This window comes from Opisthocomus hoazin, chromosome 4 (genome assembly GCF_030867145.1).
Source record: "Opisthocomus hoazin isolate bOpiHoa1 chromosome 4, bOpiHoa1.hap1, whole genome shotgun sequence".
Lineage (NCBI taxonomy): Eukaryota > Metazoa > Chordata > Aves > Opisthocomiformes > Opisthocomidae > Opisthocomus > Opisthocomus hoazin.
The window spans coordinates 584,609-602,464 of NC_134417.1; the positions used below are offsets into that span (position 1 = coordinate 584,609).

The 17,856-nt window shown below is 37.0% G+C and overlaps 2 protein-coding genes across 3 annotated transcripts in view; one reads left to right on the forward strand and one right to left on the reverse strand.

The window, feature by feature from the left end:
• The window catches only part of CLSTN2 (calsyntenin 2), a 527,602-nt gene that overhangs the window by 459,748 nt on the left and 49,998 nt on the right, over window positions 1-17,856 (reverse strand). The gene's annotated exons all lie outside the window — the stretch shown is intronic.
• On the forward strand, window positions 29-17,496 carry RBP1 (retinol binding protein 1). 2 transcript variants are annotated; one of them, XM_009941141.2, is made up of 4 exons: window positions 29-1,311; window positions 1,928-2,106; window positions 13,928-14,029; window positions 17,321-17,496. In XM_009941141.2, exons 1-4 carry the CDS (start codon window positions 1,239-1,241, stop codon window positions 17,372-17,374), a joined length of 408 nt encoding a protein of 135 aa, XP_009939443.1. In that variant the 5' UTR covers window positions 29-1,238; the 3' UTR covers window positions 17,375-17,496. The 2 variants fall into 2 exon arrangements, with proteins under 2 accessions (XP_009939443.1, XP_075273634.1); XM_075417519.1 differs by lacking the exon at window positions 17,321-17,496 and adding an exon at window positions 14,503-14,518 and having other exon boundaries at window positions 13,928-14,031.

Below are 17,856 nucleotides of genomic sequence, written 5' to 3' on the forward strand. Positions count from 1 at the left end.
ATGCCTTACTGTTCTGAAGCAGCAAAATAAAATGAACCATAACTTTTCTTTATATATATATATAGTTAAGTATATATTACGGCTAAACTTTGACTTTTTAGGACCCTGAATAACTTTTTGTGTTTTGGCAGCTTGGACGAGAGATGGAAATAAATCTTTCTTTCATGCAAGCACTTAAAAATGCATCATGCACGCACCATTCATGTCACTGTTAAGCATCCAGATTCACAAATGACAGACAGTCCTCATCCCCAGATTTAAAGTGAGTTTCTTTCCTCCTCTGATCCAGAGCCTTCTATAAGAGTAAGTAATTGCTAAGGTCCTGGAGTAGATAACACACCCAAGAGGACTTCAGCTATACCATTCGGAAATATGCAGTGGAAAATAAAGGAAAATAGCTAAGAGGCTGTCTCAGTATTTGAGCCCTAAAGTTAGCCAGAAAAATCCATTCTCCCATGTGTTGGTTGCCTATTCTGCTGATTCAGTCTATCTCATTTTTGACAGAAACACCTTCAAAGAATATAGAATCTCTATAAAGTGCTACTTCTGTGTTTCAATGATGCTTAAATTAACTGAAAGCATTCATTGAGTAGTGATGTAGCATTTATCAATATACAGAATTAACCGCTGATTCTTAATACAAGTTTTTACCTGCCTGGCCCTTATAGAGCTCTCAGCTGGCCAAACAGCTTCCGCTGGTAGTTGTCTAGAATGAAGGAACTTGTGGAACAAGTTAAAGTAATGCCAGACACAAATTGCTTTCACTGAAAGAGTCCGTATGATCATTTTTCTGAAAAGTAGGCATAAAGTAGCTGGAACATTCGCTTCAAAAACCACACAAGATAAGCACTTGTATAGCTCTGGCTGATATCCTATACTGAAACTATTTTAAAGTTTTTTTTCTGAATGGCATGAAAAATGAAGAGTAATATGGCTAAAATGGATCTCCAGATAATCAGTACCCTTACAGAAGTCATATGGAAGGTGAATGTTTCATTCTGTTTAAATCAAGTCATCCTGCTGTCATTAGAAATCTCAGAGGTTCAGCCTTGTGGAAGGATTTAAAGGCAACGCTTCAGCAATAATCGGATTAGAAGGACTTGCATAGCTACATGGTCTAAAAAAGAGATAAAAGAAACCAGAGTTCAAACTTGCCACGAAGAAAGGCGGTGTGCTGCATGGTGCAGAATCAGCACACTGTTCTGAGACTTTGATTTTGACAATTACCTAAAGTAGGGATGCCTGCAGATTTCAATGGTTACTGGAAAATGGTCAGCAATGACAATTTTGAGGAGTATCTGAAAGCACTGGGTAAGGTTCCCTTCGCGTTTCATTAATAAATAATCAGCAAATGCAACCTGTCTTCGTCTTTATATGAATCTATGTTTTGTACAGTCATAGATCATTTTTGTGAGAAATATTCTTTTCATGAATGCACTTTAAGAATTCCCTTATGCAAAACTGTTTTGTCTTAAGCAGCCTCTAGTTTTTACCATCTTGAAGCTTACATTAACAGAGATTAAACTACGTAGCTTGAAGAGGTAAGGGGCAGATGTCAAACTTAAAAAAACAACCATAATTTGAAAAAGGTAAAATTTTTGTGTGTAATAAAGGGACAGTAATGTACTTAATGCAATTTTGTGTGTTTGCATTTGATGTAAAGTGCTGGTACTTCTACAGAAATATTGAAGGCCTTACTAACTGTCAAATACAAATGGTATTTTTTAGGATTCCACATAATCAGAAAATCAAAACATTAACTTATTTATGTTAAAAGAATTAGGCTATGGACTTTTTCCTGATGAGAAAGCTGGCCTGAAAGATCAGGACATTTATTTATCTTTATTTGTTTTAGTTCTCCCAAGGGCTACAAGATTCTTTTTGTGGTAGATTTTTCTGGATTAAAATCATTCTTTTTCTTTTTCAGATGTAAATGTTGCTGTAAGAAAAATAGCAAACTTGCTAAAACCTGACAAAGAAATCCTTCAGAATGGCGATCATATGATCATTAAAACGCTAAGCACTTTTAGAAACTACATCATGGAATTTGATGTAGGAAAGGAGTTTGAGGAGGATTTAGCTGGGGTGGATGATCGCAAATGCATGGTAAGAATTAGAACTGTAATAACGGGCAAAAAAAGAAGAATACTAATAATCTGAGGCTTTTCACAGACCACATCTGTTAACCATTTTGTATGGCTATTCCTAAAATTATTTTTGTACTTCTCAGTTTGCCAAGATGTGCACACAGTTTTTAGCGTGCCTTTACATGAAAGAAAGGCTAATTTGAATCAGGAGCACAATTTTATCAATGAATGAATAGTAACTTCAGTGAAACATTACTCAGTTATACTGGTATATTTGTTAGTCAGAAAGACATTTAGTTTCAGACTTTCAGAATCTCTTCACTGAGTAATGTTTTACAGTAAAGGAAATCTGCTGATTGCAGGGTCAGGCACTATTCCGCATGTGTAAAAATGGCCAAGTGCTTAGAAATTCCAAGTTTTCTTTCTTGTTCTTGCTCCTGTGCTCCTTTCTTCCTGGGTGTGTTTATTAGAGCAGACGCATTAATTAGCCTACTGGAACAAATCTTACTGCAATCAATAAGCAAACATTGAGGCCTCTGCCTTGTGAGCTCTTTTTGCTTGCCAGAGAGACAATACTTTCTAACTTACTACTGATAAATACCAATTAATGGGAGAAACTTGAGAATACCAAGTTCTTTCCTGTTAGTTTGAAAGCATGACACCTGCAATATCCTACAGTGAAGAAGCTGATAAGCAGAAGAAAGGAAGGACTACAGAAAAGAAATCACATGAAAGAGAATTAATAGGTTTCCACTCTTGGAAAGACAGTGCCATTTACAACCGATACCATTCTCTAAAACTAGGATATGCAAATTTGCTTTTGCTTCAGTGATGGCAGGAAAGGGAAGGCTAGTGAGGATCAGAAAAAAAAAGAATGGCTAGCTAGCGAGTGCCTCAACTAATCCTTCTGTACTCCTTGTTATGGAGGGTAGAAGCACGATAGAGTGCAGAACACAAAATTCACAGGAAGGAGAAGCATTGTGTGCTTGTGTATAAGAAAGTGCCCCAATGTCATAATGCATTTTTGACTGCTGGAAGGCTCTGAATCAGGATAGTGAGGTCCAGATCCAGTGAACAGTTATGAGCCCAAAGAAAGACTTAGACTTAGGTGGCTAAATTACTATCAAAGATAGAAATATTCAAAACATCTGCTCAAGCGCTAAAAATCTCTGAAGTCCTCAGTGTCTGACTCAGTGAAGTACTGGTTTGTATGTGTACAGAATTGTGTCCATCTAAGCATTATCTGTACTTAAATGCCATTAAACTCCACCTAAAGGAGGATAAAACATCCTCTACATAGCAGAAATAAGTAATTGTGGTCTGAGGCTGTCTAGCGTGTACCTGCAATGGGTCCTTACAAAATGTGTCAGACAACCACTGTGCCGAAAAAATCAGATTCAGAAGGCACGGAAATGTAGCCCTTGCCTAGTCCTGCTTTTGAAATGCTGACTAGATTTAAGACACAGCTCTCAATTTCTTGACAAATACCCTAAATATTTCATTATTTGTAACAGGCCAAAATTCTCTACCCTATTTTGCTAAAATGAGTGATGGGGAAGAATTCGAAATGGTGGACCAGAAAGCAGAAGTTAAAGAAAGATTATTCTAATCACTACAACAGCAATTTGATTCAGATTGGAACCTAGTTCACCCTACTTCCAAAAGCTGCTTAAAAGGTTTTATCTGTTGGCTATTTAGTGCAAAATGCTTACTCAGCCTTGGAAGCAGAAGGTACCAGCATCTTCTTGCCTTTTCCAAAAAAACCCAGGGTGTAGTCACTAACCCTGACAGTTTGTTTTAAGAATGTCTTAGGCACATAACTCCGCAAAAACTTCCAGAAATCCTCCATGTCCCTTTATGGCCTTCAACAACAGAGAGCCACTGCAGCTGTACAGTTCAGGTCACTGATTACTGCTGCTCTATTTGCCTTGTAGCAATCTATCACACTTTATAGTTCAATTTTCTTATTAAAGATTTCTTTTCTACCTGAGACCTCAGTTTTCTCAAAGGCAAAACAGTACAAGAAGCTTTTTTTCTGAAGCCACTTCAGCCCAAATCTGATAACCATAATGTCAGGCAAAACTTGAAGTTGTTAAGCAACAAAACAACTCCAACAATCCAGAAGGAGTCTTGTGAGAGAAGGGTCATGGAGGTGGTACAAGAGATACAGGACCACTCCTTGAGTGGTGGTATGAAGAAAACCACCATAAAAGCAAAAGTTGAATATCATATTGGTGTATTGTTTTCTCATCTATAGCTTGTGAAACTGCATGCCATGAATGGCTTAATCATTAATAGTCGACCTGTGTAATGGGAGAGATTGTGAATCAATTATTGTTATTTATACTGTGGACTGAGCAGACCCCTGGGCAAGTTTTATCCAAGTAGCTCAGTGTATGATAATTACGAAGTAACATGGATAAGACAAATTACACATTAAACGTTCATCTATATAGCAGAGAAATCATCAGGAAACTAGCAAAAATAACCTTAGAAGTAATTCATTCAATACGTATAGATCATTTTTTCTTTTAATGAAGAATTTGTCATCTAACTAGAGTTAACATATCAGTAAAAACAGTATTATCATGGTGAACATGTTAGATCTTGTGTATAATTCACTGAAAATGTGTTCACCTTTCAGTTGTAAAACACGTCTTTGAGTCAGTCGGGGTAGAGTGTAACTACAATAATTCCAAATTCATACTGTCTTGTGATGAGTAAGTGTTGCTGATACTTATTTTAGAAGTAAGCCCAACGTTTGACAGTAGGAATTGATACTCCTTTGACAGTATAAGCCCCCTCTTTCATTTGATTTAGGATTGGTCACTCTGGAAGCCTATCTGAACTCTCTGGGACAGTGAGTTAGCTGAGCTGGATAAACCTTAGCAGTTTCAGTTTGTCCTTTTTATGACATGTAACTGTTGATTTCTTGTATGCAACATGCTTTTAGGTGATTCTGTTTTCTTAAGGGGTACAGGTAACAGCAATTGGTGACATCAGTTCTTTTAAGATTTTGTTTCTCTTAGGAAGTGAAAATTTGCTACTCTGGAATCTCGAGAAACTCAAAAGCCCTGTTACTTTAGTTCAAGATGCAATTTCGCTGTCCTGTAAAACCAAATATTGGTATAGTTGACCACACAGGTGTGTGGACAGAGGAGAGATCACTCATCACAGTGCAAGATACTTCCAAGAAGACAGTTGATACTCTATGTGTTCTAGGCATTACTGAAAGCACGTATGGAGCAAGCTGCAGCACAACCTGCTCTTTTAAGAAATGCGGACAAGACATCTGCATTCACTTAGCTCCGTAATGCCATCATGCTTGTCCTGAAGCTTTTCCCCAGGGATTTTATCTCCTAGATAAAAGTTAAGAGTTCTTCTATTTGGCAATTTCGTGAAAGATGTGTTTCCACAAGTTTAATCATACTTCATAATTAGAGTTCTTAAAAACTTAGCAGTTTGAACTACAAAGGTAAAATGAAAGTTTACATATTCAGGAGCATCTTTTATTCTTTGCAATTGTTACAAGGCGCACATTAGATGTTGTAGAAAGAAGTTTAGAACATTAACATTATATTACATTATTTCTCATATGATATGAGGTTTGAATCGGACCATGCGATAAAGCTTCTACTGCTTTGAAGAGTTTGTTCATGGTTTTAATTGGTAACATATATCAGAAGTCTAGTGTACAAAGACAGAAACTGAAAGGTAAATGGATAATTATGGCTTTGGTATTTCCTGAACTGAGTATTTGATCCTGCTGTCTTCATTCTCAATGAAGCTCCAGTCTCATCACGAAATTTCCTCAATTTTAAAGATAAATTCTATAATCTCTAGTTGTATCTCTAATTCTCTGTTGAATCTCTAATTCAGTGGGCATCTCAGGTATTGCACTAAGTATAAAACCTTGTTTCATGCACATAAACTTTACTGTGGAAAAAAATTTACTGTGCACAAAAGAGGCAAGACCTTATTGAAACAACAATTAACTGAAAACTGTCTCCGAAAGTATGTCTCATTCATCACCAGATAATTTTGCCTCCCTTTTTCACCATTAGTAATAAACAGTGAAGCTGAGGAAACATGTGTAATGTGAAATATTTACCAGTAAACAGAAGAACAGGGCAGGATCTGACACTAAACAGAAAAGTTAGCCTTATGTACCTTCACAGTGTGTTTGCTTAGTACATCAGTCAAAAGTTTATTAAAAAGTTGACTGAAAAAGCTTAAAGGCTGAAGTTTCATGTTCCAAGTCTTTGTACCCAATGAATCAAAACAGACTGAGAATGAGATAGCACAAATACAAAAATTACTTCCCTAAAATTTTTACGTTTCTAATCATTTTGCTGCTAAAGTCAGAGAAAAAATTTAATATAACTTTTAGTCAAGACTTGCTGGGGTGGGGTAGGGTAAGGGGGATTTGGGAGTTGTGGATTTCACTCATCAGATCTATCATACATCTTACCACATGAAGTATCTTCCTGAAAATATGTAGTCGTTTAAGATTTAATTAATATTTAACGTTTAAGACAGCCACGTAAGAATTGTTCATAGGCATCTGACCAATCCTTCTGTCACACAAACCAGTGCTAGTTCCACGTGCCATATCCTAGTGAAAGGACAGAGGTTGCTTGAAATGGATCATGGCTCCGTTTTAAATAACAAACATGCCTAATGTGAAACTGATTCCTCTCTCATTTGTATTCAGGAAAAATGCAATGAAGATTAGTTGTTCTGGACATAATTTGATTTATACTGCTGCAAGGTCAGAAAAAAACACATTATAAAATCACATGGCTCGTGAAGCTTATTTAACTATTTAGGGAACATTGCTCTGTTCCACAAATGGAATTCACAGCTGTTAATCTAGTTTAAAGTAGCTATGGGAATAAAGACTTGCTGCCAGAAAAACAACAACCAACAAACAAATTCCAATACTTGGAATTTCAGTAAGGATCCCCCACGGAGTGAGAAGACTCAAAATAAATTGTGCCTATCTAGTAAGATGCAAGATCTACAATATGGCTTTATGGGATCGCTCCGATTCAACTATTTTGTGTCTTTACCTCTTCAAATGCTGTCCCTTCATTTTTGGCTTGTAAGTATTTTCTCATATATTTTGTTGGAACAAGCAGTGTTCTAGAATGACTCTTGCTGGGAGGTGTTTTTATGTCATCACCTGTGTGTATATACTAGTCTTCTCTCAACTCTAGTGCCCTCTCTCTGCAGTACTGTAAATTCCCCAGCTCCTCCTTGGAAGAATCTCTTGACTTTGGGGGGATGGAGTGGCAGGTGTGGTGTTTATTTTAAATTAGTCTTCATGTAGTTTTGATACTTCTGACCTTTTACAAACTATTGTCCACAAGAGAGGAAGAACAGTCTTCCAGTCAACCCCTCTGAGGCTCCAGAGAACAGAGGCCCACTCTTGGATCTGTCTCAGGCTCTCTAAAACTCTGGTTCATTCAGTCTCTGTGCCTCTGTAACGAGGGGCTGTTTCCTCTTTTCTGCCTTGTTTCACACTGCATGCTCTTTTGCCATTACTGCTTATTGCCTGTAAGTGATATGCTCAGCACATTTGTGTGGTGATATCAAATGAGATCTCTAGAATCTTTTGCCATATAATTTAAGATGTCATTAAATTAAAATTTTGCGGTGCTGGATTGATGTCTAAAACCTGAGACTGATCAGAAGCTTTGAGCTAGTTATTCACAAAACCACTGCTAATGTACTGAACGTTTGTAGGGGAGGTGGTTTTGGATGGTCTTAGCATTTCATTTTTTTGTGAATATTAAAAAGCTTAGAGAGTTATGAATGTAGAAAGTGCAATCAGACAAAAAACAGCTGAAAACCTGACACCCAGACTTACCAAATCCAATTTTGAATGACAAACTTTTAGTGTTATGTACAATCGCATCTTGCTAAAATTAACCAGAGGATAAATCAATTATACACATTAATTTAAACAGTAAGTGTCTTAGAATCGATTCTGATCCTTGCACAAAGTGAATTGGACGTGCTGGTTTGTACTTCTTTTCTGGGTAGGATATACACAAGTCTTCCTATTTTTTTATTATTTGTATAGAATTTTACTTCAGTAAGAAAAAAAAATCCACCATTCCTAAGAAATAAAACATTATGCACTGTCCAAAATATTGATTCTTCTACTCCTCCTCCCACATGTTGTCACCTGCATAGCCTGGAGCTTTGGCACATTTACTTTCCTACTCCCTGGAACATGTCTCTAGTCATCGCTTTCCTCCATTGGTCTTACGAGCAAGGACTCAAAATAAGGAATTTGAACATTTAAGATCTAATCCTATCTGACAGTAGCTTACCATTTGATCTAAAATTTGTCAATCCAATCCTATGCCCCTTTGACAGCAATGCAGATGCCGACAACCATAGAAGCAAAATACTGCTTCTGGAAGTGGAAGCCTTCTTTTGCCTACAGTGAACTTCAGTAAGCTTAGCAGTCAGGTACGGAATGCTCACATTATAACCAGCTTGTCTTTCAGCAACAATCGGAGCAAGTTTGTAATGGCATGCACGCATTGCAGAGTCCTCTAGCTACACATACCTATTATGAGACACCACATCTGCCAGCCCCACAAGCAGCTGAGAAATGAGTTGTATTGTATTACCAGCTATTTCCTGTGATTAACTTTGGGAGTTCTGTTGCTGAACGGTTAAAAACAGGAACGATGAAATGGGAGGTTAGATTTATAAGGGCTTTTGCAGGGTTGAACTAAAGTTAATATGGGAACGAAGGGTTGCTACAGACTTTGTCATTTGACCTAGCTACAGGATGGCTAAATATGTACAGCCTTTGTCCAGCAGCAATATCTTGAGATAAAGTCCAGGAATCCTACCACTAATTTTTCTGTTGGGTTTGTTGTTTTCTCAGTAGTTTATCTGTCTGTCACCAACCTGCCAGATGGAGATTTGATGAGATGAAAGGAGTTACAGGATGGAGAGATGACAAACCCTGAACATGGTTGTAGCCCTCCTGTTAGCAGTGTGCAGCATGCCTCCTACACAGAAGGTCAATAGGTAGCAACTACAACATTACAGAATGCCCCTTCACAGTTACATTAGATTTTGTGTGTGACAACAACATCAGCACTTCTGAAAATTTCCCCTGCAGACTGCTTACCAGAGTTTTTTATATCACTTTCATACTTAGTACAGATGAAAATTCTTTCTCTTGATAAGCTATTAGATAACCTTGTTGGACATATTACCATGTTTGACCAAAAATTCTAGGATATTTTCTTTGGTGTTATTTGTAAATGCAATACAGGACGCAGCTCAAATTGGATTTTCCTGTGTCATCTGACCTAAACAATTATTTTCCATTGTTTAATTCTTCTTAGGTCATAATTACCATTGTAAAATGACTGGTCTTTCACTGGATTGAGATGGATGCAGTTTTAGAGCACTGCAGTCATTTGCTGCACCATAATACAGAGGCAACACTCTGAAGGGAAGTGCAAGAAAAATAGAACTGGTACTGCTGTGTTTCTCCTACAGATGGGAAATCAATAACATATTTTTGTTGACAGGTGGTGGCTGCAATTCATATTTGTAAATGTAATGTATTGACTATGTAGCATTATCAAAAAATGCTCACAGACTACTTTATAAAAAAAATGTTATTTTCTTTCATTCACCTGTAAAATGCATCATATATCTTCAACTACAGAGCATGTGACACAAGCAAGCATACTGTGAATAGCCAACACTGGAACGAGAAAGGTTGTGCAGAGCCAGCCTCAAATGTTTTCCCACTTAGACCTCACTGGGAAATGCAAAGTTCTGTGATAAAATAGCTTGATGACTATTTCAGTAAATTACAAAAGTATCTGGCTGTGGGTCAATATGACTTGCCACTAGAAGCTGGACGTAATAGCTATTGTAATTCTGCAAGACTTTACTACTGTTACTGCTACTAGAAAACATGCAAACACATAGTCAATAGATTTGGTTTGGTTTTACTAAATATTTCATTTAATAAATCTAGCTTGTCTTATAACTGAAATCACTAAAGAAAATACTTTATCATTTCTTCTAGCTTCAATTTTCAGGAAGATGGTGTTGCTATGCACATGTATTTAAATGTTCTTAATACAAAGAGATTAAATCACTAACAAAAGTATGTGAATGGCCAAGTAATAAAAGGAAAATATCTAAGTGCAAGACTACAGAAATCATATCATAAAACTAAAGAAAATTTGAAAATTTTTTGTGTTCTCAGGCTTCAAAGGCTTCTTCACCTGCCAGAGGAGCTCCATTCTCTATTATCCCACCTCAAGAACAAAGAGTATATAATCTGAAAGATGTACAATATTGATGATTAGAATTTTTGAGAAAAGTTAAATTGAGGCAAGACTCACTTTTATTTATCTTACTTTATTAATTTTTCTTGAGCTCCTTCAGTATTTGTAATCACACTATCATCTAATTGCATTAATCATTATTTTTTATTGAAGTTTCCCAAAGAACTATATGCATTTGACCTAAGAAGTATTCGTCTTAGGTTTAAGTATGATCAGGTTGTAAGTAAGCAAAACTAAGCTTGCTCACCTAGATTATGTACTATATACATAACTAGATTATGTACTATATAGCTGAAAGGAATAAATGAAGTCTTCCATTTAGCCTGTAAGTAGATACTACATTTTCATCTAGTTGGTTCTGTTACCATCAGGAAACTGCAGCTTTCCAGTATCCTCAAAGTTTGTCTACTACTCCTCCTCTTGCTTGTGGAGGAAGATGAAGGATAGGAACTGTATGCCTGGAGGTGCTGTGCTCACCAAACTCTGGCAAAGATTTTCAGTCATTCCAGATAGGAGACAGTAGCTCAGTCTGTAATCAGGCAAACCTTAGGTAATGCTATTATCAAAATGGTGGTAAACAAGGTTAATTATAAAAGCCTACTTTTATAAGAAAAGTTGCTTTACATAAAAAATAAAGCATTTCTTTACCTTGATAGTAAGTGTGTGCTGGGAGAGGAAAACAACAGCAACTAAAGGTTCATACAGAACTGCCTTACTAGTCCATTCAGCTGCTTGACTCCTGATTACATAATGGCGATAGCCTGATCTAATCTTTAAAAATAAATCTTTGCTCTTCTATACAACAAAAGAGATTATATTTACCAACATTTGCCCTACAGTGGTATTTTTGGAACATTATTACCAAGTTCTGACTCAAATATTTCAAAAAGTTCTAGGGCAAGCATTGCTGTATCTTAGCTGTTGGTAAAGGGTGGAGTATTAGCAGCAGCCAGTGCATACGTAACAGCCACAGCAACTCCAGCCTCAACTAATACTCGTTGTGTGTCTCAATAGAGAGATTTGGAATCAAAGAACTTACTTCAATCTGGGTTAAAGAGAAGTTTCTTTTTTCTGTATTAGTGTGTCTTTTATTATATGAGACGTTACAGTTTGACCTAAAGAAAAAGATGAAAAATGCTACTGATTAATCTTACTGTCATGAAGTGGTTGTTCCTGCTAACAAAGAAGAGGATATAATGTTCTCCTGCAATATAGTCTGTCCTTTATAACCTTCATAGCAAAATAGCCACATACAAAAATCAGAAACTGTATGGTTTACTCATATCCCTTCAGTATTTACATTTCTCAAAGGGAAGGCAGAGGATGATAACTGAGAATATTGTCTGATAAAACAGCTTGGTTAACGGTCTGTGGTATTATACTCTTTGTGGTTATCACCAAATTGCCAAAAGCAGTATCTAATCTTGACAGGAAAACAAGAAAGCCAGAGAAGAAACTGTGTTGTTTTCTGAGATGAAACAATTTCAATCACCCTTGGAGTCTGAAAAAGTTAACTTTTCCTTGCACTGCTACAAACATTTCTCAATTGCCCCCAAGTGTACTAAGCTAGTGAATATTATCAAGACTAATAACTTCCACAACTGACTTTGAACATTAGTAGTACAAATAAAGTTGGATCTTACTTTATCATGGTATATTGCCTTTGCATTCACATACAAACCCACAAAATTTAATAAATAAGCTAGTCTAATGATTTAACTATGCTGAGCTAATAGCCAATGCATAAAAATAAGTGTGGTTACTAAGCCAGCTTCCGTACACAAATGCTTCATTACACAATATCCCTCACATCTACAAGTCATCAGCAGAAATAATGTTCATTTTCTGATATATTCATTTTTTAGAATCATCAGAAATTCTTAGATATGGTAACTTAGGAATTAAACATTTTTCACTGACTAGTATTATTTGTTGTCATCTATCTCCAACTGGACATATACAGATTCAAAACAGGTATGGACGAGGATTTAAGCTATGATGACCACATTAACTACAGCTTTACCCAAAGCTCCTTCCTGCATTGGCATTTCATACATTAAAAGGATATGGCTTTCTTAAAATGTTATCTACCAGTTGGTTTAAAGATGTCATTTTACAAGAGTGAACAGAAGAATTTGTGAATGTGTTTTCCAAATTGGAGAGATTTTTAGCAAGGACACGTGAGTTTGTCTTTCAGAGACCCCATATGGTGGAAACAGACTATATGGGATCAATAACAATGCCTTGCCTAGGATTATCTATGCTGGCACTCTTTCTAGCAATTTGTTTTCCATGCTTGTTTAGTCTAAAGCTTCCCAGGGGTGGAGACTGCTGGCTGTACTCATTTAAAGATACTGGCTATCACACTTATAATTTAAGAATTTATTGTTTGTGACATACACAAATAAATAGGGCTGCGTAGTTCTTGAATGTTGAACTGGTTTTGGGTCCCAGAATGTCAAATGTAGGCTGACTTCTTTTCTTAGAAACTACACAGGATGGATGCAGTAAGTTTTCCTTTAATGATAGATCTAATGATAGATCATCTTATCTCTATATTTGACTACTCATACAGGCAGTGGTTGAAGATTTTTACAAGGTGGACAGTAATTCCATTTTCAGTCCTCGGGTTCACTTCAAACAAGCTGGTTTAAAAGCCATATGCTAGTAGTGATGTTAAACTATCCTCACAGAGCACAAATTGTCACTGCTCTCCCCCTTCCCTCTTTAAATATTTTACAAAGTATTTCTTCTCTTTATCCTAGGGAGACGTGAAAGGCAAATTGTCAGTAAAGACTAACTAGGGTAACAAGCTGAGTAGTTCTACTGAACTACTCAGGACAGCACCAATATTCACAAAAGTGCAATGCTGAATCCCGCGACAGCTTACTCTCATTCTCCTTCTGCCAGTCCTGGCTCAAGTACTTCTCTAGCCACACTTACACAAAGCAGAGTGCTGGCAAATTACCGATTTGCTGATACTTCCAAACCACTCTGCTCGATGATAGAAGGCAGATTAAGACAGAGGGAAAATACAGCTCAGGATTTAAAAGCCTTGGTCACCCATAGCTGCCAGTAGGTGGGTACTTTTTTCAGGTAGAGCAGCTGCGGAATCCTTCTTATGGTGGAAAAACCAAACTGAATCTCAAGTTTTTGGCTCCTTTTGCAAATACAGTGTTAGGGTGCACATCCCTTCTGCTGCTGTATTTGTCAGCAGGGAGAGAGGACTATGCTCTTAGACAATGATTTTTATGATATTTTTTCTTGCATTTAAACAGCTCTATCTCATTCTTCCAGGTTTTGACAGGCAGTTGGACAGCAACTTTCTATTTAAGCTCATTTCTTTTGTATAAATCCTAAGTGTTACAACACTCCACAATTATTATTCTTACGAGATATATTAATTATTTATTATATTAGAGAGAAGTTTTGCTCTAAGGAAACGAATCATAATATCAAAGAATACTACAATAACACTGAACATGCCTGTTTTGTTAGACCACTGTATCTTGGGATGGAGATAAGCTTCTTTGTGTACAGAATGGAGAAAAAGAAGGTCGTGGTTGGACTCAGTGGATTGAAGGAGATGAAATGCACCTGGTAAGACCATGTAACATGCTTTAAATGCAACTCTGTTAAAATGGTTAGATGTAATGCAGCAGGCTGTGTGCTATATTATCTTGCCTTACTTTGACATAATTATGTATTGGTGCGGCATTTGACTTGTTTCTAAAGCAACAATTTCGCTTAGAGCCATTGTGCTTTTATGTCCCTTACAAAGACTGCCTGATTTCAAAGCAGTACTCTTTCTGTGTTAACTGTCTGTCCAGACATACCAGTTTGAAATGTTTACACTTGAGGAAGACATTTAACAGAATGTCCTTCATACAGTCTGTGGAATACACAGTGTGGGAGCTGGTGAAATTATGCATCCAAGCCATAAGGGAAAATACACCATTGTTCTTTTAAAGTAATTACAGGCTAGACTGCATTATAGCCTAGAGAACTAAAAGAGCAATCAAGTTTTTGAAATGTCATGTTCTTTCAGATCATTATTTTTATCTTTCTAATACAACAGGACCTGAATGAAGATGCCTGTTCTTTTCTCACATAGCTCTTCATAGCATCCTCACTCTCTCATCAATGTGGGTAAAAGGCAGTCTTCCTGCTGAGATAATAAAGTCCAACCTCCATTTCTATTCACTGTTCAGTACTATTAGTATTCAGCAGTCTAAATGGATGTTCTCTAATTATTCAAATCAGTAGCAGAGTTATGAAATCTTTGCAAAAGTACCCCAAACTCCTTATTACCGCACACAATTTTCAGAAAGTACTGGAAGCTCCAGAAACCAGTTCGGGAAAGGAATGTGTATGACAGATCTCACTATCTGGAGTATATACTTGATATAATGTAGGTAGGGAGAAAGTTACTGTGTAAGGGATCCCTTTATAGCTGAGGTCATAAGCTCACTGAAAGTAGAGGGGAATCAATAAAAAGGAGACTGCAGAATTTCCTGTATGTACATATTCCCTCTATCTATAGACAAACACACTACAGCATTTCCACACTGCCTCCCAGCTGCATAACAGTTGATGCCATAACACCAAGCATCAGCCTTTTCAGATTCTCTGCTGGCAAACAGGTTGCCATTAGCCATACAATGTCTGGCCTAGAAGTTCAATTCACACCTTGCTGTGCTCAATCATACACAAATGGGCGCTCATCCGCACATACATGAAGCAATAGCACTAGTTGCTCTTGGATTTCTCTGTATTGGCATCCTGGTTTCTGTCCCTTGCCAGCTCCGCTCTTCCTATTTCCTGTTCCCAACACCAATGTCTTTGGTATCGACCTCTGCTGTCCTGACTCTGATGCATCCTCTAGCCATACAACCTAGCCATGGACCTCCAGGCCAGATCACTTTCTATATTTGACTCTGTCAAGAGTTTGATTTTACAAGTCATAAATTCAGATCCATTTCCTCAAACATATGTGTCTAGTGCCACTTTAGGTACTCCAAGGTAACCTGACTGATCTGAGGCTGCTTTTTCAGAAGGCTGTGAAGAGTTCTGTATCGTACCTGCCAGCTCATGCAGGCATCGATGCACTCATTGGCACTCATACAATTTATCACAATCTGTCTCTCATGTACACAACAGTTAGTACAAAATTACTGCATGCAAAGGAAGTAATCAAGTATTTTAGAGGCCAGTCCCCAATATTTCAATTTTATCACTTTTTACACTTCATGAACTTCAAAAGATGTCCACTTATTTCTCTGAATCCTTTTTAATGTAACTCTCCATTAAACATACAGTAAGAGAGTCGCATTTAGTATCTAATTTTTGACCAGCTAAGATTACTAGGTCCTGTACTCTTGAGAGTCCTTTGATACAATGGGCAGTTGCCTCTAAAAAATTGATACTTTGATAGCTTTATGATCCTATTGAACTTTTTACACAATGATCGAAGTGTTAATTTAATTCTTTCCACAGTTCTACAGAGAGTAGTACCACATCCTTTAGTAGTTTATATCGCCTCCTCTTTTCTCCATTTCATTCTATGGTCTGTACTTTGTAGTTCTTTTTCCTTCTTAGATTCTATTTTATGTGAGTGACTTATTTGACCATTCTCCGTTTCCTTTTGAGTTTTATTGCCCTTTTCTATTGTATTGATTGCTTCTGCTCTGTAGGTTTTTGTCAATGTCAGCGTATGTCTTAGTCCTTACTGCACACTCCTTCTGGGTTACCTAGATAGAAGTGAACAAAACAGGTTCTAACTAAAATCACTGTATCAGTCTGCTTGTTTCATCAGTTCACCATAAAGCACTTTCTCTTACTAGGGACTAGCAACATATGCCAATAAAGTTATTGACTCAGTGTAAGGGTTTTTAATATGTCATTTTATCAAAGTCCCCCATAAGAAAATCTATGTAACTTCCCAGGAAACTCTGCCTCCTGTTTCCTCAGAATATTCTGACAGCTTTATTAAAAGTTTTCTGTGAAAACAGAAAGTACGTCCCTTCTGTTAGGTCATACGTAACCTTTGTCTTTATGTCCCTTAAGAAGTTTCACCCCTTTCTTTTTTCCACCAAAACCAGTCAACATCTCCACACATCCCCACACAGACTGCGTGCACTTCTTAGACCTAACTTAAATAGTTTCAGTAATGGAGAAGATTAAACTGCATCTTCAGTGACATTAGGCAAACAACAGTAGCCTCACAAATCAGTGCTCGAGATGTAAACATCATTGCACCTGCTTATGCACCATTCACAGTGACCCAATGACTAGCAAGTAGGGACTTTTGAAAAGCTTTTACGGAACACAAAGGAACAGTAGTAAGCATTAGGCATCCAGTATGGTCAAGGTCAGTCAAAACTCACTGCTGTGCTGTGATTTATAGACCTAGATCAAATCTGTACACAACTACCTGTCCTTTTCCATCCATGATCATTGTGTTGCTAGAGTGGACTTTCAGCTGATTTCTGGTTCTGTAGGTTTGAACTACCTTCATCAGCATACAGATTCAGAACTGGTTATGCAAATCCATCCCCAAATAACTTCTTTATGTTTCCAAAATAGAGACTGCCGATTTCAAACACCTAAGCAGTTGCACACACTGCAAATAGGCATTAATGCACCAAGAACATTTTTTGCTCTTTAAGATCTGAGATCCCAAAATAACCTCTCTTACTCCACCTTCCACCAGAAAACAAACCCAAACCAGCTGATTTCTTTTAGGATTAAAAATGGGCTAAAACATGTACAAGCTACCCAATCAAATTTGATTTAAAATTGTAAATTCAAGTAAAGCTGGACATAATAAGGAAGGTATACTGCATGTGTCCTATGTAAAAATTGAATGTTTTAATTATTTTCTCTTCCTAGGAAATAAGAGTGTGTGGAGTCAAGTGTAAGCAGGTCTTTAAGAAGGTACAGTGAGTCTATGGCTGATACGGAAGTGAAGAACAGCAGAATTTACAGACTTACAACCAAATCTCCAAATGCTAGTAATGAACATGATCAGTGATGAGAGCAAACACAGAAATGAAGATCACATTAGAACTGTACAGTTAGAATAAAAAATTTTTAACAAATCATTTTAAAGCAATAATTGCAAACAAAACTATTTTTAGAAATGCCAATTAAAGATACTAAACACTATAAATGTGTGTGTACCATAATTCTTGACTACACAAAAATAGGACTGCTTGGTATAAAAGAAGATACTGGACTTCAAGACCATCTAAGCTAATTTTTTACTTACAATGGGAATCATTCTTTCATATCCTTAGCAAGGGGCCTTCAGGTAGTCTTGTTTTCAAATGTTGTATTGTGGTTGTGGGGAAGCAAATGAGAGCTGTAGTATGTGGCTTGCTTACACTTAAATCCTGAGTTCACTGAAGCCAGTGAGTATTTTAGCA

Coding starts and splice junctions, on each gene's coding strand:
- RBP1 (XM_009941141.2), top strand. CDS start 1,239: ATGCCTGCAGATTTCAATGGTTACTGGAAAATGGTCAGCAATGACAAT. Junction 2,107..13,927: donor TGGATGATCGCAAATGCATG/GTAAGAATTAGA, acceptor CTGTTTTGTTAG/ACCACTGTATCTTGGGATGG. Junction 14,030..17,320: donor AAGGAGATGAAATGCACCTG/GTAAGACCATGT, acceptor TTCTCTTCCTAG/GAAATAAGAGTGTGTGGAGT.